This window comes from Ranitomeya imitator, chromosome 1 (genome assembly GCF_032444005.1).
Source record: "Ranitomeya imitator isolate aRanImi1 chromosome 1, aRanImi1.pri, whole genome shotgun sequence".
Taxonomy (NCBI): domain Eukaryota; kingdom Metazoa; phylum Chordata; class Amphibia; order Anura; family Dendrobatidae; genus Ranitomeya; species Ranitomeya imitator.
In genome coordinates, this window is record NC_091282.1 from 250,904,257 (window position 1) to 250,930,146 (window position 25,890).

General features: G+C 41.6%; 1 protein-coding gene across 2 annotated transcripts in view; it reads left to right on the top strand.

Annotated features, from left to right (window-relative positions):
• The window catches only part of BCL7A (BAF chromatin remodeling complex subunit BCL7A), a 41,537-nt gene extending 16,035 nt beyond the window's left edge, over nucleotides 1-25,502 (top strand). The window contains exons 2-7 of one of the 2 annotated variants that reach the window (XM_069755508.1): nucleotides 3,670-3,751; nucleotides 4,856-4,918; nucleotides 7,254-7,350; nucleotides 10,303-10,467; nucleotides 16,881-16,999; nucleotides 20,641-21,952. In XM_069755508.1, coding sequence (XP_069611609.1) covers nucleotides 3,670-3,751; nucleotides 4,856-4,918; nucleotides 7,254-7,350; nucleotides 10,303-10,467; nucleotides 16,881-16,999; nucleotides 20,641-20,715 — 601 coding nt within the window. In that variant the 3' untranslated portion in view covers nucleotides 20,716-21,952. Of the gene's footprint in view, nucleotides 1-3,669; nucleotides 3,752-4,855; nucleotides 4,919-7,253; nucleotides 7,351-10,302; nucleotides 10,468-16,880; nucleotides 17,000-20,640 lie in introns of both variants that reach the window. The other variant, XM_069755514.1, reaches the window with a different exon arrangement.
• Nucleotides 25,503-25,890: the final 388 nt, after the last annotated feature.

The following is a 25,890-nucleotide window of genomic DNA, read 5'->3' on the forward strand; positions in this document are numbered from 1 at the left end:
ATTGAGATTTGCTAACTGAAAATATTTAGGAATTTCTTTCTAATGACATTTCCTTTAGCTAGTTATCTCCTTCCATTACTGGAGAATGGCTCCTTTCACCACTAGTGGTTTTATAGCATTTCTTGGGCTTACTGCAGCATAACGCCACAGTAGTTTTAAGACCTAACCAGGGTGGTGTTTCTTTAGGTTTCACTCTTGATTTTGGTTTTGTAAATACTGATGTAAAATAGTGTGAAAGTGGCCTTCAGCATACAAGCGGTTTGTGAAACTGGTGAACATCCAGCAAAAAAAATACAAACTTACTCTTTATAAAGACCTGTGGTTTGTGGCTGTCTTGGTTTTCTCATCATCGTAAAATTGCAAAGTGTTTTTACATGCAATCACCTTCGTAATAAAATCACATATTAATCTGCAAAAAATAAATGTAACGGATCATGTGACTGTTCTTGAAACTAAAAAGTAAAAGACAAAAATTTAATTTTGTGAAAAATTCATCAACCCACAAACGCCATTTTGAAGAATTTGACGCGCAAAACAGGAACGAATACTTCAATGCAAAAAAGTCACTTAAAAACAAAACAAAATGCAAATTATGAATATGAGTCCAACTAGAGACTGCCAGAGCTTATCAGTCCAGTGTATTAAATGGAATCTGTCACCAGGTTTTTGCTAACTCATCTGAGAGTAGCAAGATGTAGGGAAAGAGACCCTGATTCCGGCAATATATCACTTAGTTTACTTTGTGCAGCAGTTGTGGTACAATCCCACGTTTTTAGATGTAGCAGAGCTCAGAAAGATTCCCCCGCCCCCACTTGTTATCATAACTTACTGTGTATATTAAAAACCAAAGACAGAAACATAATGATTAAATGCCCTGCAGTAAATAAATAAATAGCATAGTGCATGAAAATAATATACGGTACTTAACATGTTTTTTGATTTAAAAAAAAATGCAAAAGCCATCCCGCCTCGTCACGGTGATCGTAACTGGGACAGTCCTAACTCTAAGGCCGGCGTCACACTGGTATTTTAAACGGCCGAGTGCAATGCGATAAAAAATTGCATTGCACTCGGACCAATGTTAGCATATGGGGCAGCTCCCAGCAGCCAACTTTTTGTCGGCCGTTTTCCTTGGTCCGAGACAATCGCAGCATGCGGACCGAGGAAAACTCGGCTCACTCGCACCCATATAAGCCTATGGGTGCGAGCGAGACAGCGCACGCCACTCGGATATCATCCGAGTGATGTGCGCTTTAAGCGGACCCCAGCAATGGAGGAGATGGAGAAATTCATTTCTCCGCCTCCTCCGCAGCTGTGCTCCGATCCTCCCTGTGCGAGACAATCTGAGCACAGACGCATGACACTCGGCTCCTGCTCTGCTGCGAGCAGGAGCAGAGTGTCATTAGCATATCGCATCCGATGATCTCGCATCGGATGCAATACGCCAGTGTGACCTCGGCCTAATAATAAAAACCTTACCGTTTTGTCAAGTGACATTCATGTGGATAAGGGCTGAGGAGGACTGAGTGCAACTAGTGGACATACAGACATGGGAGACCTCATCAATATAATGCCCAGCTCAAAGGAAAAGCATGTCACACCTTTATATGCACATGATGCAAACAGACAAGGAAAAAAACTACTGTGTATATTGTGTAGTGACAGTAAGCTCATTGTATTGAAACAGCACACAGGCTAATAAGCGACACATCACTGGAGTCAGTGGCTCATGCTGTCCTCAGATTATAAAGCAAAAACCTACTGACTGATTCCTTCCAATGAGTTGAACATGGACTCTGCCATGTAAATAAATAGATATATCTATCTTTGTCAAATAGCCATTGTGACATGTACAGTAAAGGTACCATTACACTCAGCGACGCTGCAGCGATATAGACAACGAGCCGATCGCTGGAGCGTCGCTGTTTAGGTCGCTGTAGAGACGTCAAACACAGCAGCTCCAGAACGATGCAGGAGCGATCCAGTGACGTAACGGCGACTCACTTATTGTTCTCACTGGTTGTTCGCTCCCTGTAAAACGTTGCTGGCGTCGTTGCTTTTGATGTCAAACATGACGATACATGCCGACCTGACGACAAAATAAAGTTCCGGACTTCTAGCTCCGACCAGCGATGGCACAGCGGGATCCAGATCGCTGCTGTGTGTCAAACACAACGAGATCGCTATCCAGGACGCTGCAACGTCACGGATCGCTGTCGCTCTCGTTGGAAAGTTGCTGAGTGTGACGGTACCTTAAGTGCTCCAGCATTGTCTGATCGAAACCATCTGTTTAGTATTTTCTGCAGCTCACACAGATCCTCTTTGAACATTTTCTAAAATCTAATGGTCCAATGACAAGTGCTAATCACAATCTAGTTTCACTTTGCTAGTTCTATGTGGCACATGAAACCTCTCGGGCTCCTAGGTCTGTCCTTATAAGTGCCATTAGTCTGTAGACCATTTCTAATGCTTCCATCCTAGTAATCCTTTATGGTGTGGAGTGAAGTTCCTGAACTCTGCTGAAGGATCTGGAGTATATAAACAGTATGATGCATTTTGTAGTAGGAGCTAATGGGTCCAGCACTGCGATATAAACTGCTGTGTGTAATCAGTGGAAGAAGTGTGCAAGAACTTTGAAAAAGGAGCTGCCTCAATCAGCGGGTGACGCTCCTGAATACCACAATGATTGGCTATTGCTGGTGCATATGGCAAACATACAATGCAAACTCCACGTGAAAGTGGCCTAAATAAGCAGCTCACGCCATCATCCCTATTACTAATCTTAGAACCAGATACAATGAATAAGCCCTCAGTAACAATGTAACTAATCCTGCTACATTGTATATAAGAGCTCCTTGTTGCATTAAAGGGGTTGACTGCAGTCACTTTGTGACTAATGACTATAGACTCTGAATCCTTACAGCGTGTTCACCACAAGCTGTCAGGATTCTCCGGGGTTGGGGTCCAGACCGAGCAGTCACGTCACCACAAGTATGTGATCTGCACACATGCGGTCACGTGCCGACTAAATGTGCTCAGCCTCTCAATACAAGTGAATTCAGCAAGACTTGGCATGTCCGTCCGAATGTGGCCGGGGGTACGCAAATCGCATACTTGCATTCAAATGACCGCCTGCTCTCGACCTCCACACCGGAGAATCCTGATTGTTAAAGTGTGCATGCTTTCAGGATTCAGAAGTCTGTAGTCACATAGTGGCTTCAGACTTATCAAAAGACTGTACAACCCCTTTAAATGGTTTTCCAGTACTGGGCAACCCTAGTTTAATAATTTTAGGGCCCCAATTAAAATAAAAATAATTGATATCGCCCTCCTGCAGCGGAGCTGTTCCCCGATGTCACCATTGCTTATAGAGGTTGACATAACATTACTCGGCCATGTGCCAACTCATCCGCTACAGCTCCTCAATATTCCACCAGCCCGAATGTCTGCTCTGACGAAATAGTGAAGGCTACAGGTGACGAGTGGCAGCTCCATGTCAGCAGCTGGCATGGGACAATAATTCACATCACTCTCCGGGGACCGCTCCAGGGAGCATGGATTGTGTCCATTTTAATTGGGGACCTATAATGATGAAGCTATGGTAGTCGAGTATTGGACACCCCCCTTTCAAGAATCCACAGATTATATTATTTTCTCTTGTATTTCTAGGGAGAAGAAATGGGTGACTGTTGGAGATACCTCACTTAGGATTTACAAATGGGTGCCGGTTGCTGAGCCAAAAGGGGATGATGTAAGCTTTCATTAGTTTGTTCACTTTTTAATTGAGGGCTTATAGACACAACACTACATGAAAGGCTCACTCTTTTTCTTTATTTTACACCGACTTGTGTGCATCCTATATATGCATATTTGTACGAGGCAGCAGCATTATATCTGGAAGCAAAAAAAATAAATAGTGATTCTTTGCAAGTGGAAATTGTTTACTGAGTTTGCACACACATTTTTGAATATTTGTAAACGTGTAACCTGGTAATGAATTGTTCCCTCTATACGTTTGAATGGGTAAAGTCCACCTATCCATAAGCTCTAGCTAAAATAGGGCACTTTCCTTCTCACCAGTTGGTCTCCAAAAACTAGTCATGCCTTCCTTCTATACACTCTTTGGTCTGTCAGGGCAGCTGTAGATATGCAGAAAATGGGGTCATTGCTCTCCATAGTAGTTTACTACAAGTGCTACCCCTCGTTCTTTTAACAATTCTGTACTTAAGATCAACCAGTATTCCCTGAATGCATAAAACTTGTGGCCATACTGTGCCCAGACTAAATGAACAGTTAAGACTTCCTGACAAATTACTTTTTAAGTAGGTAAAAAAAAAATCATTTTGACCAGCTTTTATAGCTCTATCCAGAAGAAAATGATTTTTTCTTACCCAACCTTGGGTCGAGGGGGAGACTGACTATTGGTATCCCATCCCAAGAATTGGGCTCTACAGAGCTCATCTGAATCATGGGTAGGTCGAGCATGCTTACCTCTGCGCCATTCATTCTTTATGGGATTGGCGGACATAGGAAAGATGAGAACCATCTCCCCTTTAACCATAACAAAGTGCCTCATCATGAGACTGACCAACCTGATATTCGCATACTAAAAAAAAAAATGCTTGCTTCCATACTGCAAAAAAAATCTTGTCTTGGTTGCTCTCTGAAGAAATGAAAAAGAAATGTATAAAGTGACATAAAGGTAAAAAAAGTATTAAAAAGAATAAATTGTGAATGTTCCTCTGCAGTCTGTTTATTAGTCTCCCTCTGGGGGCACAGATATATTTAATACAGGTCAATAGCACTGGAAATCTACATCCAGTCAATTTATTTCTGTACATTTCTTTCCCTTCAGATTGATTTGAAAGTGACAGATGAGAATTCGGGACTTCTGAGGCGACCAAAACCTTGTGGAAAAGTCAGATTCTGTCTTTTCTACTATAGTTTGATTTCAGTGTTGCAGGACGTGGGTTCATCACTAACACACAAGCATGATGATTTCTACGCTACTCTGAGACTAACCATGTGGATTTGCTGCTTTTTAATGATGAAAGCTCAAATGCTAGTGAAAAAATGACACCTTGTAGGTTTATACGTCTACCAGCAGCTCGGTCTGCAGAGGACCTAACATTAATGTCCCCGATGTCTTATACCTAGGCTTCGGGTTGCATCATTATGTGATTTTCATTATGACGCATACTATGGTCATGTAGATCTAAGTTAGTTGTCGGTGTGGAAACATCTGCTTTATGTCACCAGAGTCAGAAATAATGAAAACCTAATGGAATAATAATAATGTAATATCGAGATAATGGCTAAATTGTCACCTGTTCAATTGAAATGAGACATTTGTAGTATTTCAGCTTTCATCATTATTTTACATTGAGATATTTCATTAGGAGGATTGTAGACTTTAATAAAAAGTTTCCCAGTAGGTAGCGGTCAGGACGGTTGCCACTTTTTAGCAGCATGTAGTCCCGGAGTCAGATACAACCAAGAGTAACCCCTGCAGGGGTGTGATCGTGTATTGTATAATCTCTCTGCGTATGTTGCTCCTGGGTTTTATAGTTTCCTTCCACACTTCAAAAACATGGTGGTTGGTTCACTCTTTCTATAGCATTGGCTGTGGCTGGTGTAACTGGAGACATCCCCCGTAAAGCTATGCTCAATATGATGGTGTTATATAAGCAGCAGTAAATATTTGCCGTTCCCGATACTGCTTTTTTTTATTTTTAAGAAACCTCTTGTCTTTTCAATTCATGCCTGACATTTGCACCAAAGATCTCTGCCCTCAGAAGCCATGCAAAATAGTTGCATGGTGGCCAAATATTGACAGGTATTGAAAAGTGGCAACGGTCTTGATTTATTGCCTTGGGACATCTTTTTATTAAAGTGCTGAATATGTTTGACGTTAGGATCTAAGTTACATGTTGTATTGTGAACACTCGCTATAGTACATTTCCATTATAAGACATAGGGTTGCTGTAGCAGGAAAATCTTATCCAAATGGCCCTCGAATGTTTAGGAATTAATGTGCACATTTTAAAGGGGTTGTCCATTGCTTTTATACTGTTATCCTATCCTTCGGATAGACCACTAATATCAGATCGGTGGGGTCCAACATTGGGCACCCCCATTGATTATCTGTTATAGGCTCTCGCGGCGGCCGAATGTAAGCAGTGTTTGGAGTGGAACACCGCAGCTCCATTCACTGTTTAGTGGTGGTTGCTGAGAGATGCAGCTCGTATGATCTGAGCTGCTATTTTCACCACTAAACAGGGTATATGACATCTTGTTACGCTCCAAACATTGCCTACATCTGGCTCCAGCTGACAATAGCTAAAGGATGGGGGTGACTTTTGACGGACGCCCACAAATCTGGTATTGTTGATCTAGCCCAGTGTTTCCCAAACTCCAGTCCTCCCGGACCCCAACAGGTCATAGTTTCAGGATTTCCTTAGTATTGCACAGGTGATGGAAGTATCAGGAGTTCTCGCACTTGTGCAGCACTATGGAAATCCTGAAAACATGACCTGTTGGGAGCCGTGAGGACTGGAGTTTGGGAAATACTGAGCCTAAGCATAGGCCACTAGTATGAATGTAGTGGACAGCCCTTTAAAAAATATGCAAGATGTTCGTTCTTTTGGGGACTTACAGACTTATTGCTAATTTTCCAAATTTTATGGAGAAGGAAAAAAAAATCTGCAACCGCATCTGCAGGTAATGCAGTGTTATACATTACCTCTAGATCGGAATACAAATCCTCAAATACATTTTTTAAACACTTTTTTTTTGTGTGTAGGTTTGTTTTTTTCTTTGCTTCTACAGAAACAAACTTGCAAAATTTAGACTCTTAAAAAACAATAAATTGTTTACTGTTAGTAGTTATAAATAATTATGTATTTGATAGATTCTTCCAAATTTGAGCAATCTAGAATATTTTCCTGTATTTTTAATGTCCATTTACTATTTTCTTATTCATTCTGTTACTGTCCATAGAAGGGTAGGTGCCTAATTTAAAGACTGCATGCTAACCATACTAACTACACTTATATATGACTTGTGTACATGGGGGGGGCTCTATTTCTGGGTAGTTGATATTAAATACAGTAATATTTACCTCTTAATTAACTTTAATTTTCTTACTTCGCCCTTTGAGATACGTTGATGATTGTCATATGTTAATTTTTTTTTTTTAAATATTGTGGTGGTTTTTTTTTCCTTTTGTATTTCCTTTTTACTTCTCAATTCAGAAGAGTAAAAACAAAAAGAAAACAAAAGATGAAAAATGTGGTTCTGAACTGACTACCCCAGAAAATAGCTCTTCCCCAGGGATGATGGACATGCACGGTAGGTATAGAGGTGTATATATACTATCATTTAGGCATTCCTCACTTTAGCATCATGCCTTCATTTCTTATCAAAGCTGCGTTGGACTTGTTTTCTAACGGATTCCACTTTCTGTATAACAGGGTCCATCAGCTTCACATATAGACTAGCCTCAAAACTTCAGTGTGAATCTTCGATATATATATATAGATGTGTATTTATAAAACAAAAAGTGTGTGTGTTTATAACCACTGCACTGGTAGATAAGGAAATAAATCTTGGAACTTGTAGATTTTTCTACTTTGATCTGAAGTTCTAAAACAAGTGGACCGTCGTTTTTGCTATGCCATCTGAGAGCAGCATAATGTAAAGGGAGAGAACCTGATTCCAGCAATATATCACTTACTTTCATGCTTCTTTCTCCTCCTGAATTGATCATTCATTTTCCCAGGTAAAATCTGTATTCAGTGAAGACAGATTGTCGCATTACTGAGATAGAATCTTATCATTGGCCACTGTTCTCTCCTATGTGGGAGGGAGAGGTAGGAGCAGAGCCCCTCCATCCTCCTCCCCATTCTACTATACATATAATCTCATCGGTTATCAAAAGCTAGCCGCTGGTACTGTACAAGATACTTATATGCACAGTAAGCAATATATTTTTATACATAAAGTACCTACATATAGGACTATAATGGAAAAGGAATTCATTGCCATTGTGAAGATGAGAGCATAGAAAGGAAAAATGCACACAGAACTAGGTACACACAAAGTTTTTATTAAATTATTTGGATTCAAAATGTTAAAAAGGTAGGGCAGGTGAGTAGTGGCTGGAAGACAAGAGAAAGGAGAACCACAGATTGTCAGCGTACAGACAAAAAGCATTTTGAGATATTAAGACTAGTGATGAGCAAGTGTGTTCGTTACTCGATTTTTCCTAGCATGCTCGGGTGCTCTCCGAGAATTTTGGGCATGCTCGTAGATTATGTTTGTGTCCCCGCAGCTGCATTATTTTCAGGCTGCTAGACAGCCTGAATACATGTGGGCATTCCCTAACAAACAGGCAATCTCTGCATGTGATCAGGCTGTTTAACAGCCACAAATCATGCAGCTGCGGGGACACAAACATAATCTACAAGCATGCGCAAAATTCTCAGAGAACACCCGAGCATGCTCGCTCATCACTAATTAAGACCAAAATATAAACATCAAGTAGAGAGCATAGTTCAGCCGTTGTCAAGACGTAAGGATAACTAAACCCTGTACCTGAGCCAAGCCATGGTGCCACTGCCCCTACGCGCGTTTCGGGGGGAGTGCCATCATAACCACCCTAAGCCCCTTAAATATTTAGAGTTCAGTCACATAGCACATAACAAATATAGTGTAATTTGGCAGGATCAACCTTACTTAGCAATGCTTTATTAATTGTCTGTACGCTGCCAATCTGTGGTGCCCTTTTTATTGGCTCCCAGCCACTCTTCACTTGCCCTACCTTTTTAATATTTTGTATCCAAATAATTTAATAAAGTTTTTTTGTGTATCTAGTTCTCTGTGCTTTTCCTTTTATATATGCTCTCAAAATCTCATCAGTAGCAACTTGTGTCCATCTGCATATTCGCCTGTCTGTTTTTTCATGCTGAATTAACTCCTGGAGGTTTTTTTGGTTTTAATTTTTGCTCCCATTCTTCCCAGCCATAACTTTGTCAATATGGCCATGTTAGGGCTTGTTTTTTGCGGGAATAGTTGTGCTTTTGAATTACACCACTGGTATTACCATATTGTGTACTAGGAAACGGGGAAAAAAATTCCAAGTGTAGTGAAATTGCAAAAAAAAGTGCAATCCCACAGTTTTTTGTTTTAGCTTTTTTACCATGTTAACTAAATGCTAAAACTGAGCTGCCAATATGATTCTCCAGGTCATTACGAGTTCATAGACATCAAACGTGTCTAGGTTCTTTTTTATCTAAGTGGTGAAAAAAAAATTCCAAAGTTTGTTAAAAAAAAAAAAAAATTGCACCATTTTCCGATACCCATAGCGTTTCTATTTTTCGTGATCTGGGGTTGGGTGAGGGCTTATTTTTTGCATGCCGAGCTGACTTTTTTAAGGATACCATTTTGGTGCAGATACGATCTTTTGATCGCCTATTATTGCATTTTAATGCAATATCGCGGTGACCAAAAAAACTGAATTCTGGCGTTTTTTACTTTTTTTCTCGCTACGCCGTTTAGAGACCAGGTTATTCCTTTTTTTATTGATCGGGCGATTCTGAACGTGGCGATACCAAATATGTGTATGTTTTGATTTTGTTTTTATTGTTTATTTCAAATGGGGAAAAGGGGGGTGATTTCAACTTTTTTTTTTTTTTTTTTTTTTTGGCATGCTTCAATAGTCTCCATAGGAGTCTAGAAGCTGCCACAACCTGATCGGCTCTGCTACATAGAGGCGATGATCAGATCGCCTCTACATAGTAGATTTACTCACTTGCTATGAGCGCCGACCACTGGGTGGCGCTCACAGCAAGCCAGCACTGACAACCATAGAGGTCTCCAGGAGACCTCAGGTTGTCATGCCAAGACACCAGTGACCTGTGATCACGTGACGGGGGGTCATCGGTGTGCATATTGCCGGAAGCATGATTTTAATGCCGCTGTCAGTTTAACAGCGGCATTTAACTAGTTAATAGCCACGGGTGGATCGCGATTTCCACCTGCGGCTATTGTGGGCACATGGCAGCTGTTCAAAACAGCTGACATGTCCCGGGAAAGATGTGGGCTCACCGTCGGAGCCCACATCAAAGGGATGGATACCGACATCGGCTTACTTTTACGCCCGATGTCGATAAGGGGTTAAAACTATATAGACTGATGACATAACTGCATTTTTCCATTGGTTTGTGCATGTATTGGTTCTATGTAAATTGTTTTTTCGAGCAAGGAAACGATCATAATAAGCGATGCATTCCTACCTTTCAGATGATAATAGCAACCAGAGTTCAATAGCCGATGCATCACCAATAAAACAGGAGAACAGCAGCAATTGTAGCCCTGCCCCGGAAAACCTAAACACACAGGTTGACAGTACTGAGATGAAGTCTGAGGAAGGCCACTCCAATAACAGTGAACACCAGGACTCTGAAGGTAGGACCGGACACTTGTGTGCCTGCCTATTGTTTGAGTGAATTTCGCACACAGTAGATTTGCACTCCAAAAAAACAAAAAAAATGTAGGTATCACTCCTATTTATCGCATTAGTAGAAAAACTGTATGCTTGCATCCAGAACAGGCGGTTGCAGTAATTTACAGCTGGTTTTGGAGACCACCTTTGCTAGTCCTTCAACCTCTGTGGAGCTTGAGGGAGGCTGGCCTGCCTGAGGCTTAGGCTAAAATATTGCGTCTCAGTATACGGCTACATTTATATCTCTATTATTCAGGAATGTGTATGTTTCTTTTTCACTAATTTGACAGATTCAATTGTAATTTTTGAGACTATATATATTTTAATTTTTTTTTCTCTTGACCAGTAGTTTAAAGGGAATCTGTCACCCCATTTTAGGCCCATAAGCTAAGGCCACTGCCATCAGGGGCTTATCTACAGCATTCTGTAATGCTGTAGATAAGCCCCCGATGTAACCGGAAAAACAAGATTATACTCACCCAGGGGCGGTCCCGGTGCGGTCCGGTCAGATGGGTGTCGCGGTCTGGGTTCGGCGCCTCCAATCTTCATACGATGACGTCCTTTTCTTTGCTTTCTGCCGCAGCTGCGTATTTTGCCCTGTTGAGGGCAGTACTGCAGTGCGCAGGCATCGGGAAAAGTCAGAGAGGCCTCTTTTCACTGTTTAAGGGTGCAGCCAGACTGCCATAATAGTAATTCGAGAATCGCATCGCAATCCTCAGACTGGCTGTTGGCTGTCTCATGCATTTCTTTGCAGCTGTCACGCTCGGGTCCGGAGACCCGATGGCCAATTTCAAGGATTGCGAAGCGATCCTCGCGCGAGTGATACAGCAGTATGATTGCACCCTAATGCTATGCTCTGACACTGTTTTATAAAACCTCCATCAGTCGTTTTCTTTTTGGTAAATCACTGCTGGAACCCACACCAAAGGAGAAGACACGACATGCGCAGTACTAGAACGGCGCATGTCGTGAAGGGGTTAATATGTCTGTGACGTCAGGCAGGATTTCTAGCTCTTGTGCTGCCCAGCTACGCTGTATACCTGGACACACCAAGCATCCTCCTTGTTCTTCTTCCTAATGTTCCTTTCTGATCAATTTAATAAAATGCAAAGTGAATGAACAAAAGCTAAATCTAAATAAAATCCATATTTGGCGCTACCACGCTTTCCCTTCAAAACAACATCAATTCTTTTAGGTACACTTGCACAGTCAAGGAATTTTCAAGATTAGTCAGTTGTACGAGTAACCATTTATACCAAACATCATTTTCATATGTAGGGTAAGATAATATAATTAAAGGGAACCTGTCACCTCCAAAATCGAAGGTGAGCTAAGCCCACTGGCATCAGGGGCTTATCTACAGCATTCTGTAATGCTGTAGATAAGCCCCCCGATGTATCCTGAAAGATAAGAGAAAGGTTAGATTATACTCACCCAGGGGTGGTCCCGGTCCGGTTCTGGTCCGATGGGCGTCACGGTCCGGTCCGGGGCCTCCCATCTTCTTATGATGACGTCCTCTTCTTGTCTCCACGCTGCGGCTCCGGCGCAGGCGTACTTTGTCTGTCCTGTTGAGCAAAGTACTGCAGTGCGCAGGTGCAGAGAAAGGTCAGAGAGGCCCTGCGCACTGCAGAATTTTGCTCTGCTCTCAACAGGACAGACAAAGTGCGCAGGAGCCACAGCGTGAAGACCAGAAGAGGACGTCATCATAAGAAGATGGGAGGCCCCGGACCGCGACGCCCATTGGATCGGACCGCCCGCCCAGGGGAGTATAATCTAACCTCTTTTTCTCATCTTTCAGGATACATCGGGGCTTATCTACAGCATTACAGAATGCTGTAGATAAGCCCCTGATGCCGGTGGGCTTAGCTAACCTTCAAATTTTGGGGGTGACAGGTTCCCTTTAACAGAAACGGCTGTGTAGGAGGCTTAATACTTGGTGAGCAACAGTCAAACTCCACTACAAAGTTGAGGTTGTGGAAGACCGTTTCATGTCCCTGGTAATGCAGCAACAAGACACCAGAAAGTTATACTCAACCAGCAACAACTTTCCCAGGCTAAGATTTCTAGAAATGTGCAAGTTTGAGGACCGTATACGCAGTGGTCAGCAAAAGAAACTCAGTGCAACAGTTTGTTTAATGATCATTTCCCTTCGAAATGGGAAGATGTTCAGCACTACCATCAGCACAGAACTGACAGCAACCTGTGGGATCCAGATACACCCATCTGCTGTTCGGAAATGTCTGACCAGAAGTGGTCTTCATGGCAGAATTGCGACCAAAAAGCCATACCTGAACATGGGATCAAAGCTGAATGACTCACCTGTGCATCTACTATATAATTGTCTAAGGGTCACTTCCGTCTGTCCTTCTGTCTGTCACGGATATTCATTGGTCGCGGCCTCTGTCTGTCATGGAATCCAAGTCGCTGATTGGTCGTGGCAAAACGCCCACGACCATTGCCACGACCAATCAGCGACGGGCACAGTGCGGTGGCAACATGGCCGCTCCTTCCTCCCCGCAGTCAGTCTGCTCCTTATTCCCCGCAGTCACCGCTCACACAGGGTTAATACCAGCAGTAACGGACCGCGTTATGCCGCGAGTAACTCACTCCGTTTCCGCCGCTATTAACCCTGTGTGACCAAGTTTTTACTATTGATGCTGCCTATGCAGCTTCAATAGTAAAAGGATCTAATGTTAAAAATAAAAAATCATTATATACTCACCTTCCGCCGCCTTTCCCGCTCCTTGCGACCCTCCGGTAACCTCTCCATGCAAGCGTCAGGTTCCGGTGGCAAGGATGGTATGCGACAAGGACCTGCCATGACGTCACAGTCATGTGACCGCGACCTCATCACAGGTCCTGCGCGAGAAGGACCTGCCATGACGTCACGGTCATGTGACCGCGACGTCATCACGGGTCCTGCGCTACCAACCCTGGGACTGGAAGCTGCCGAGTGCACCGCACACAGGCGACATGACTACAAGGGCTCCCTCGGAAGGTGGGTATATGTTTATTTTTTAACCTGTGACATACGTGGCTGGGCAATATACTACGTAGCTGGGCAATATACTACGTGGCTGGGCAATATACTACGTGGCTCTGGGCAATATACTACGTGGCTCTGTGCTGTATACTACGTCGCTGTGCAATATACTACGTAACTGCAATATACTACGTGACTGGGCAATATACTATGTGGCTGGGCAATATACTACGTGGTTGGGCAATATACTACGTGGCTCTGTGCTGTATATTACGTGGCTGTGCAATATACTACGTGGCTGGGCAATATACTACGTGGCTGGGCAATATACTACGTGGCTGGGCAATATACTACGTGGTTGGGCAATATACTACGTGGCTCTGTGCTGTATATTACTTGGCTGGGCAATATACTACGTGGCTGGGCAATATACTACGTGGCTGGGCAATATACTACGTGGCTGGGCAATATACTTCGTGGCTGGGCAATATACTACGTGGCTGGGCAATATACTATGTGGCTGGGCAATATGCTATGTGGCTGGGCAATATACAGTTATATGAAAAAGTTTGGGCACCCTTATCATTTTCTTGTTTTAAATACTCCTACCTACTTTTTACTGACTTACTAAAGCACTTTTTTTGGTTTTCTAACCTCATTGAGCTTTGAACTTCTTAGCCAGGTGTATGCAATCATGAGAAAAGCTACTTAGTGGCCACTTGCAAGTTGTTCTCCTGTTTGAATCTCCTCTGAAGAGTGGCATCATGGGCTCCTCAAAACAATTGTCTAATGATCTGAAAACAAAGATTATTCAACATAGTTGTTCAGGGGAAGGATACAAAAAGCTGTCTCAGAGATTTAACCTGTCAATATCCACTGTGAGGAACATAGTAAGGAAATGGAAGAACAAAGGTACAGTTCTTATTAAGGCCAGAAGTGGCAGGCCAAGAAAAACATCAGAAAGGCAGAGAAGAAGAATGGTGAGATCAGTCAAGGACAATCCTCAGACCACCTCCAGAGAGCTGCAGCATCAACTTGCTGCAGATGGTGTCACTGTGCATCGGTCAACTATACAACGCACTTTGCACAAGGAGAAGCTGTATGGGAGAGTGATGCGAAAGAAGCCGTTTCTGCAAGTACGCCACAAACCGAATCGGCTGAGGTATGCAAAAGCACATTTGGAGAAGCCAATTTCTTTTTGGAAGAAGGTCCTGTGGACTGATGAAACCAAGATTGAGTTGCTTGGTCATACAAAAAGGTGTTATGCATGACAGCCAAAAAACACAGCATTCCAAGAAAAACACTTGCTACCCACAGTAAAATTTGGTGGAGGTTCCATCATGCTTTGGGGCTTTGTGGCCAATGCCGGCACCGGGAATCTTGTTAAAGTTGAGGGACGCATGGATTCCTCTCAGTATCAGCAGATTCTTGACAATAATGTTCACGAATCTGTGACAAAGTTGAAGTTACGCAGGGGATGGATCTTTCAGCAAGACAATGATCCAAAACACCGCTCCAAATCTACTCAGGCATTCATGCAGAGGAACAATTACACTGTTCTGGAATGGTTAGAGAAAAAAAAAATTTCCTTTCTTGGCGCTTCCGGAAGACAAGGATAGTTTGAAGAACCTTCAAACTATCCTTGTCTTCCGGAAGCGCCAAGAAAGGAAATTTTTTTTTTCTCTAACCATTGTATTCACATGCAATCCTTGGATCAAGGCTGGCATAGTTCCTGCAATAGTGCTGCATACCGGAATATTATAAGGTGTGGATCCATCATACGGATCAATTGAATGTACATATAAGACATCTAAAGGGTGAGTGCAACAATATATATTTCTTGCCGTGAATATACACCTACATTTAGACTCTGCGCCCCTTGTCTCCCCTTTTATATCTCCTTCCGATATCCTTGTGACTGTTCTGGAATGGCCATCCCAGTCCCCAGACCTGAATATCATTGAACATCTGTGGGATCATTTGAAGAGGGCTGTCCATGCTCGGCGACCATCAAACTTAACTGAACTGGAATTGTTTTGTAAAGTGGAATGGTCAAAAATACCTTCATCCAGGAACTCATTAAAAGCTACAGGAAGCGACTAGAGGCTGTTATTTTTGCAAAAGGAGGATCTACTAAATATTAATGTCACTTTTCTGGTGGGGTGCCCATACTTATGCACCTGTCAAATTTTGTTTGAATGCAGATTGCACATTTTCTGTTAGTACAATAAACCTCATTTCAAGGCAGAAACATTACTGTGTCCAACAGTTATTAGATATATGAAGCTGAAATATCTGTTGCAAAAAAAACAATTTTTATAAAACATTAAGCTTAAGATTAATAGGGGTGCCCAAACTTTTTCATATTACTGTACTACGTGGTTGGGCAATATACTACGTGGGCTGTGTAATATACTGTACTTTGTGGAGATGCATATTCTAGAATACCCGATGCGTTAGAATCGGGCCACCATCTAGTGAAAACAAGGACTGTGGTGTAGAAAAATGGCAGCAGGTGCTGTGGAATGAGTCAAAATGTGAAATATTTGGCTATTAAAAAAAGGCAGTTAGTTTGCCGACAGGCTGGAAACTGCAATAATGAGTGTCTTCAAGAAACAGTGACGCATGCTGGAGGCTGCTTGCAAGTTTGAGGCTGCATTTCAGCAAATGGGAGTTGGGGATTTGGTCCGGATTAATGGTGTAATTTGATAAATACTGGCACATGCTTAGATCCTGCGCTGTGCTGTCCCTTTTAGGCTGTGTACATGTTGCGGAAATTACTGCGGATCCCCAGCAGTTTCCTGTGAGTTTACAGTACAATGTAAACCTATGGGAAACCGAAAACGCTGTGCCCATGCTGCGGAATAAAATGCGCGTTAACGCAGCGGTTTACATTCCGCAGCATGTCAATTCTTTGTGCGGAATCCACAGCGGTTTTACACCTGCTCCATAATAGAAAACCGCAGGTGTAAGACCGCAGTGGAATCCGCACAAAAACCGTGGGAAATCCGCAGGAAAAGCAGAAAAAATCCGCAGAGGACCATTCTACGTGTGCACATAGCCTCATATTCCCTATCCTCAGGGTACAATATGAAAAATGTCAAATGCAGTAATATTACGTTATCGCATGGCTGCAGCCAGGCAAACAAGAGCAAAACTGAGCAGTAATGGAGATGCATCACTGCCTCGGGGACAGGGAGTCTTGGTGTGCTTATTTTCAACATTCTCAAGCTTATGCAGCAATCAAAGTCAATTGTGGACAACCTCTTTTGGGCATTAAAATCATTTTCTAAGAAAAATAGTTGTACCTGCCTAATAAACCATTATTCATTGAATGTCCATTCTTCATTAACTTTTTTCTTTTTCTGTGTCTTTTCTTTTTAAACAATTTAGTTACTTCAGGGCAAAATTCTCAGTCATCGGTTGAAAGTTCACTAAATAATTCAGATAAAACGGAAACGCAGAGCTCTGCTGATAAAGAGATCGTTACAGAGACCTCCAAAAATTCTCAGGTAATGACCGTCGACTGGATGAGTGTACGGTTTCTGAAAGGCACTGATCTAAGCTTCGATCTATGTGGACAGACTTTTTACTATGTCTCAAACATGTGGGGACAAATTTTACCCGTTGGCTAGAATAGTGGCTAGAAAATTAAATTCTGGAGCATAAATTAGTGCTAAAAAGTAGGCCTTTAATCTTAAGGGCACACGCTTGGATAATTTGGGATAATGCACCCTATCTGCAAAGTGGCAAACATTGGCATTTGACTATTACAGGTAGATTGATATCACTGATTTGGAAGCATATTTTTAAGAACTCGGCCATGTGCCATTATAACTCTTGAAAATTGACAACTGTATTATAATTTCACTTGTCAATGAGGTGTGGGAAAAATAAAGTTTAACCAGCTGAGGACAGATCCATTTTTCCCCGTTCCTGGCCACGCATATTTTTGCAGTTTATTGCTTTTAATGGCTCTAAAAAAAAAAAAAATTATTAATAAAAAAAATTCTTGCAGCTAGTCAAATAGGAGGCAAAAACTATTTTTTCCCGTTACATGAAGTTTAAATCTTTTTTGTTGTTGTCAAATTTGTAGTTTTTCTTGATTTTATGTATATACTAAAAAGGGAATTCATATAACAAAACAAAATAATGTCAACTGTGAAAACTGGTTAGTTAGCCCCTTTAATGACTGAGCCAATTTTGACTTTGATGACCAAGCCAAAGTTTACAATTCTGACCAGTCTCCTTTTATGTGGCTACAACTCTGGAACGCTGCAATGTATCCTACTAATTGAGATTTGTTTTTTCTTGACTTATTGTACCTCATGATAGTGGTAAAATTTCTTCAATATAACTTAAGTTTGTGAAAAAAACGAAAATTTGGCAAAAATTTTGAAACTTCAGCAATTATCAAAATGTAAAATTTTATGCTCTTAAATCACAGAGTGATGTCACACAAAATGGTTAATAGATAACATTTCCCACATGTCTACTTTACATCAGCGCAATTTTTGAAAAATAATTTTTTTTAGGAAGTTAGAAGGGGGCCCATTATACTGTATGGAGCACCATGTGAGGCCCATTACACTGTATGTAGCACCATGTGAGGCCCATTACACTGCATGACACACCATGTGGGGGACAATACACTGCATGACACACCATGTGAGGCCCATTACACTGTATGGCGCGCCATGGGGGGCCCATTATACTAAATGGACAGCTGTGTAAGGCCGGCGTCACACACAGCGTAAAACAATACGGTCCGTATATTACGGCCGTAATACGCTGAAAAGTCCCCCAAAAAATGGTCCGTTGCTCCTCCGTAGGCAGGCTGTGTCAGCGTTTTTTGCGCATGGCATCCTCCGTATGTAATCCGTATGGCATCCGTACTGCGTGGTTTTCTCGCAGGCTTGCAAAACCAACATACCGCTATAGAAGTGATCCATGTGTCCCAAAAAGAAAAGAATATATATATATATATATGTCAGTAGACACATATATGTATATATATTAATACTTTTCCAGCGCTATACAGCTTGAAAGCCGGTAATTCAATTACCGGCTTTTTCTTTCTCCTTCATAAAACCCGACATGATTTGAGACATGGTTTACATACAGTAAACCATGTCTTCTCTCCATTTTTTTTGCAGATTCCACACTACTAATGTCAGTAGTGTGTATCTGCAAAATTTGGCCGTTCTAGCTCTTAAAATAAAGGGTTAACTGGCGGAAAAAATTGGCGTGGGCTCCCGCGCAATTTTCTCCGCCAGAGTAGTAAAGCCAGTGACTGAGGGCAGATATTAATAGCCTGGAGAGGGTCCACGGTTATTGGCCCCCCCCCTGGCTAAAAATATCTGCCCCCAGCCACCCCAGAACAGGCACATCTGGAAGATGCGCCTATTCTGGCACTTGGCCACTCTCTTCCCATTCCCGTGTAGCGGTGGGATATGGGGTAATGAAGGGTTAATGCCACCTTGCTATTGTAAGGTGACATTAAGCCTAATTAATAATGGAGAGGCGTCAATTATGACACCTATCCATTATTAATCCAATTGTAGTGAAGGGTTAAATAAAACACAAACACATTCTTTAAAATTATTTTAATGAAATAAAAACAATGGTTGTTGTAGTATTTTATTCAACGCCCAATCCAGTCACTGAAGACCCTCGTTCTGTGAGTAAAGAAACATAATAAACCAACAATATACTTACCCTCCGCAGATCTGTAACGTCCAACGATGTAAATCCTTCTGAAGGGGTTAAAACATTTTGCAGCAAGGAGCTGTGCTAATGCAGGCTGCTCCTCGCTGCAAAACCCCAGGGAATGAGGCTAAAAATAGATCAATGATCTATATTTAGCATCATTTGCGGTGAGGCGCCCTCTGCTGGCTGTTCATAGATCGTGGGAAATTACCTAGAAAGCTCCCTGGCTCCCTGGCTTTCTAGGTAATTTCCCACGATCTATGAACGATCTATGCTCACTGAGTGACCTTTATTAAGGTACCTTCACACATAACGATTTCGTTAACGATATCGTTGCTTTTTGTGACGTAGCAACGATATCGTTAACTAAATAGTTATGCGTGACAGCAACCAACGATCAGGCCCCTGCTGGGAGATCATTGGTCGCTGGGAATGATCAGGACTTTTTTTTTGGTCGCTGATCACCAGCTGTCATCGCTGGATCGGCGTGTGTGACGCCGATCCAGCGATGTGTTCACTGGTAACCAGGGTAAATATCAGGTTACTAAGCGCAGGGCCGCGCTTAGTTACCAAATGTTTACCCTGGTTACCATTGTAAAAGTAAAAAAAAAAAAAACAGTACATACTCACATTCCAGTGTCTGTCACGTCCCCCGGCGTCAGCTTCCCTGCACTGTGTCTGCGCCGGCCGGCCGTAAAGCAGAGCACAGCGGTGACGTCACCGCTGTGTTCTGTTTTACGGCGGCCCTGCGCTTAGTAACCCGATGTTTACCCTGGTTACCTGGGGACTTCGGCATCGTTGGTCGCTGGAGAGCTGTCTGTGTGACAGCTCTCCAGCGACCACACAACGACCTAAACAGCGACGCTGCAGCGATCAGCATCGTTGTCTATATCGCTGCAGCGTCGCTAAATGTGACGGTACCCTTATACCACTCATTGCGCAAGGGCTGCCATTGTTCTCGGTAGTGTGAGTTCTGTTTCCATGGACCCGTTTTTAGACAGATCCGAGCTTTATTAAAGTGGCACTTTTACAAAAATCCCCCCCCCCCCTACCTGTAGTGTGTTAATATACTCGCCTTTCACTGTCTTCTCTGATATACAACACTGTTCCGCTCATCATCTGTAAGGTCATACAGAGCGCAGTAATGTAAGCCTATGGAGCTCCAGAACGAGACTTGCATGGTAAAAGAGCCATCTGGCTCACACAGAGGGTAGTATGATCCGGAGAGTCTGAATTGCTGTCACGTCACAAGAGGTCCAGAACGGCTGTGGATACAGGAGAAGACGAAGCTGGGGGGGGTTATTTACACACTGACCATACATACATACATACATACATGCATACATATGTTTAGGGAGAAAAAAAAGTCAATGGAAGGGCTTTAAGAACGCTCGTGCGGTTTACATGCTCCTAACTCTTGTCTCCTATTTTCCTTCCCATACAGGATTCTGATGATGGTGCCCCTCCTTGCAAAAAGGCTAAAGGTGACAGTTCGCAACAGAACACTGAAGCTATGTAGACTATCCAACACGGTTTCTCTTTATTTTATTTGGGGTCTGTTTACTGTAAGGTACATTGGTTATTGCAACAATAGGACAACCTTACTTAAAATACATCTTTATCTCCTTGATGAGAATAGGACTCTACTTTTTCAACCTACAAAGCAAAAATCTGACAATGCCTGGATAAGAGGCCAGGACATGAGAAAAATGAAATACTTCTGTGAGGAATCCGAATACCAATGACAGTCTTTTGAAGTGGTTGATGTGAACACTCAGGAGGGTCTACGCACTGTTTTCTGTAGTCATTTTTACATTTGTGTTGCTGCTGTATATATATATTTTTCCATTTTGCTATTTAACATGTAAAATATTTAAAGATGGTACCTGTTCAGTTTTACGCCACCATGTACATTTACGTTCTGGTTTTGTTTTTGTGCCTTTTTTTTTTTTTGGACCTATTTTGTTTACTGTTTAACTGAACTGTGTGAAAGTGGATAAATCTATTAGACAAATTCTAAGCCATTTTCACATGTGGAGTGATCATTTCTATTGTGTTTTCTCTTATTAGAATGCCTTCAGCTTTTCTAAACTGTTCATTCCAGCGTCTTCATCTTCTTACTTCCATTTGCATTGATAATGTAGCACACGTATTGTTATGATTTTTTTTTAACATCGGTATCTGCTTTCTGTATTTAAGGCAGCTAAACCTACTTTTAGAATTTTGCTGTAGAGCACATTTAATTTAAACTTTTTAGTTTACTATAACTTTATTTGTTTTTATTTTTTATTTTTTTTAATATTCTTCCAAGATCAAGTGTTTTAGTCAAAACAGTATTGGTATTTTTTATGTAATCTGCTACATGTTTTAATTTTTATTGGTCATAAAAAATATGTAATTTCTTCACATTATAGAAAAAAGACGAATGCTAGGCACTAGAGCAGACTAGTTTGGGTGAATAATGTAGTATTTCTATAGATGCTACATGACGCAGTAAGTGTTCTGATGCCATTCCATGAATTGTAGCACTGCTCTTTTATTGGATAAAAGTGCAAATGTTTTGTACAGAGGTTCCATTGGTCGATCTGTATTTTTAAATCACAATTTGGATAAAGCGCAGTCATCCTCCGTGATTGGTAGAGCTCTCGAATAATGTGTATAACTTAAAGATATGCCAACAGTCTGTGTGGATTGATATTTTAATGCTGCCGATCACTTTCACTTTTTAGCCAATAAACAATTGAATGAAAAACTTTCTTGATCTTGAAAATTCAGATTTTGTTTTTGGTTCTAATGTTATTCTAAATGGTGGCATTTTTTGTGTGACTCCTTAGCTGCTGAGGTATATTTGATGTATGCATTGATCAGATATGTTTCTCTGTGTTCCATAAGTGAAAATGGCTTCAAAAAAATGATTTAAGCAGACACATCCCATCACCACCACGAAGGCTCGATATATGCGAATTCTGTCTCACCTAGACTTTTGCAATTGGAATAACCTTTTCGTTCATGGTTGTAAGTTTTTTAATATTAAAGGGACTCTGTCACCTGAATTTGGCGGGACTGGTTTTGGGTCATATGGGCGGAGTTTTCGGGTGTTTGATTCACCCTTTCCTTACCCTCTGGCTGCATGCTGGCTGCAATATTGGATTGAAGTTCATTCTCTGTCCTCCATAGTACACGCCTGCGCAAAGCAATCTTGCCTTGTGCAGGCATGTACTATGGAGGACAGAGAATGAACTTCAATCCAATATTGCAGCCAGCATGCAGCCAGCGGGTAAGGAAAGGGTGAATCAAACACCCGAAAACTCCACCCATATGACCCAAAACCAGTCCCACCAAATTCAGGTGACAGGTTCCCTTTAACTCCCACTACATTCCCTATACAAGAATCATGAATATGGTGATTGTGTGTTCCTTTTCATTCTTAAATTGACCACTGAATGCTATTTGACACTGTATTATCTTCCATAAAATGTAACTGTTAGATGTTGGAAAGGAGACTGCCTGACTGCTGGTCGGCCCGAGATTGTTTTATCCTGCATAAACTGAAACCTTCTTGAAACCTTGGTCTGTGTGGAGCATGGATACACTGTCCTTGTTATTTTATCACTTTGCCTTTTTCGAATTCATTGACCAGAACTTATTTACTGCAGAAACCTGTGGAGCTATTGAGTTATGGTTATCATTGGTAATATACCTCAAAACTTTACAATAAAATGGGCGTTTTCTAATTACCATGAGTTGACTCCCTGCAGTGGTTTTGCATCACTAGTGCGAAGTTGTTTGTGGCAATATATACATTTCACTATGCATGCCCACCCTAAGTAATTTTTACACTTGAGCCAGCACAAAGGTGAGTTGAGTGATAATACTTCCATCTTATATTTGCTGCAACAGGACCATAATGTGGATTATAGCAATTGGTATGTCTACTTTACTGCATATTATTTGGGAATGTGCAATGTGAAATTGCTAATAATATCTGCATGTAGTCTTCAATGGTGTATTTATCCATGAAGTGGAGAAACCTAAAATGCTTTTCAAGCACTGTTACCATGAAATCCACAGAAATGACTGGTTTTAAGGAATGTTAGGGTACGTTCACATTTGCGGTTTGCGCCGCAGCGTCGCCGCCGCAACAAAACGCATGCGTCGTGCGGCCCTATCTTTAACATTGGCGCCGCATGGGGCCGCATGTGCATGCGTTGTGTTGCGTTTTACGCCGCATGCGGCGTTAGGGCGCACCTGTCTGGGCGCGGCAAACGCAACATGTTGGATTTTTTGTGCAGCGCCGACCTTTTAAAAAACGCATGCGTCGTGCGGCCCTATCTTTAACATTGGGGCCGCATGTGCATGCGTTTTGCTGCGTTTTTGTTTGCGTTGTGCGTTGCGGCGACGACGCTGCGGCGCACAACGCAAATGTGAACTTAGACTTAGATACATTGTGAATTAAGAAATGTTGTAATTAGTGATGTGCGAACGTGCTTTGATAACGTGTTATGCTGAGGTGTTATCCGAGAATCTTGGGCGTACTTGAATAATGTTTTCGAGTCCCCTCCGCTGTTAGACAGCCGCAACATATGCGGGGATTGCCTGTTGTTTGGGAATCCCCACATGTGTTGCTGCAAAATAGCAGACGCAGGGACTCGAACATATTATTAGAGTACACCCAAGATACTCGGATAGCACGTTAACCGAGCAAGTTCTTTCATCACTAATTTCACATTTTGTTTCTAAAGTAGAACAAGACAAGAAGGGGAACCATATTTAGCTAATCATTTTCTTTTTATACACCGCTCAGTTAAAGTACTTAAAAATTGCTTAGCTCCATTTCAACGGATGAGAATGTCATAATCCAACATTTTAAACTGTCTCGAGCTATGAAAGGTCTGAAAGAGGTTCTCCAACAGTGAGATAAAATGACCCCTTTCTTGGTTATGTAAAATAGCTACAGTTTGAGGAAACATTACCCCTGAGACCTGTGTCTCAACAGAAAGAGGAGCTTTACCGTGAGCCCATGTACCTCCGTGAGCCAAGGAGAAGGGCTGTAATATCAAAATAAATTTATCTTCTCGACTGAGTGAGCAAGGAGGGTAGGACTAACACATTCTTTTTGCTCAGTCAGCCTACAAGATTTATTTCTTCTGATATCACAGCCCTTCTCCAGAAGGGTGCGTGTGCTAACGATATAGCTCTTCTGTCAGTTGTTACAGGTCTTGAGAGCTGTGTTTTTCAGGCTGCAGTCCATCCTGACACGTGTGACTAGGACGAGCTTCCGTTAGAATTACGTGATGGATGCGATTTTATTACATTTTTGGAGAACCACTTTAAACAAAACCTGCACCAATTATATGAGTTATCCTTTTTGGATTGGATAGGGCATAACTTATTGATGCAACTGCACCGATCTCAACAATGGGCCTGGAGAGCCCAGTCTGAATGAAGCTGAAGATAAATATGTTTATTTTCTTTAGAACTGCAAAAGATGAGAGCAGCTTGCTTGGCAATTTCTGCCTGTCGCCCAATGAAGGGAGTATGCCTGAATTCTGCTTCATTCAGATAGGGCTCTCCAGGCCTTTCTTTGGGATGAATGGAGGGCTCCGTGGCTGTACTCATATAATTTGTTCAGCCCCGTTTTACCATGTCAACTAATCAAGAAAACTAACAGTTCTGTTAAAAATGAATCCTAAAATTAATTCTGGGGGCAAAAAAGTTTTGCTGTAAAAACTTTCTAGAATGGTCACATAGCATTACAACCAATTAAGTACAATTTTCTGTATTTGATGAATCATTAAGTTCTTTGTAATTCATAACCCAGTGAGAGAGGTTGAGTATAATATGTAAGCAGGCAGGCCTGCAGAAATCACACGGTTTTATTTTTTTCCCATTTAATATAAAGCTAGAGAATAAGAATAAGACCGGCTGGATAATTCTTAACTGGCGGTTGTATATGTGTAAGGTAATGTGCATTTAATTCTTACAGCTATCAACTTCATAAAGATAGAATGAATCTCGTTTTGATAAAAACCTCATTTGACTGGTCGATCTTTCTATATTTTTATTACCATTGAGCAGCTCTTCTAATAACTGGGTCTTATGATCTGTTTTTACACAGGAAGTACAACATAAATGTCTGTGACCACTGGCACCTGTAGGATTCTCACAAATGCATCATGTTCTGAGTATTTTAACTGGTTGAATTTCTAATTGTAACAGTCTTTTTTCCCTCTATTTATTTTATTAGTAGTTATGGGTTTGTACAATGTACAACAATTTCTTTTCAAATAAATTGGTTACAGAAACCTTTTTGGTCTATTCTTTTGAAACAAGCAGTTGACTGTTTTTTTGTTGTTATTTTTTTTAATTGATTGAACTAGAAAACCAATATGGCCAATGATGTAAAGGTATTTCAACAGATTTGAGGATGCAAGGAACTCTGATTTACCAGAGTTCATGTTAGAACTGATGTCTGTTTATAAATGAGAAACAAAGTCAAAATGAATTGCTTTACTTTCAATAAGTTTTTCCTACTGAAAAGAGCAATACTTGAGTGTGTGTATGTATTTCCTTTTCTTCAGTATTTGAACCTCCTTTTTATTTTTTTCTACTTAGGATGTATGTTACAGGATTCCCCTTTTTAGCTTTAGGGCTTATTCACATGTCCAGTAATTTTTTTTTTTTTTTACACGCA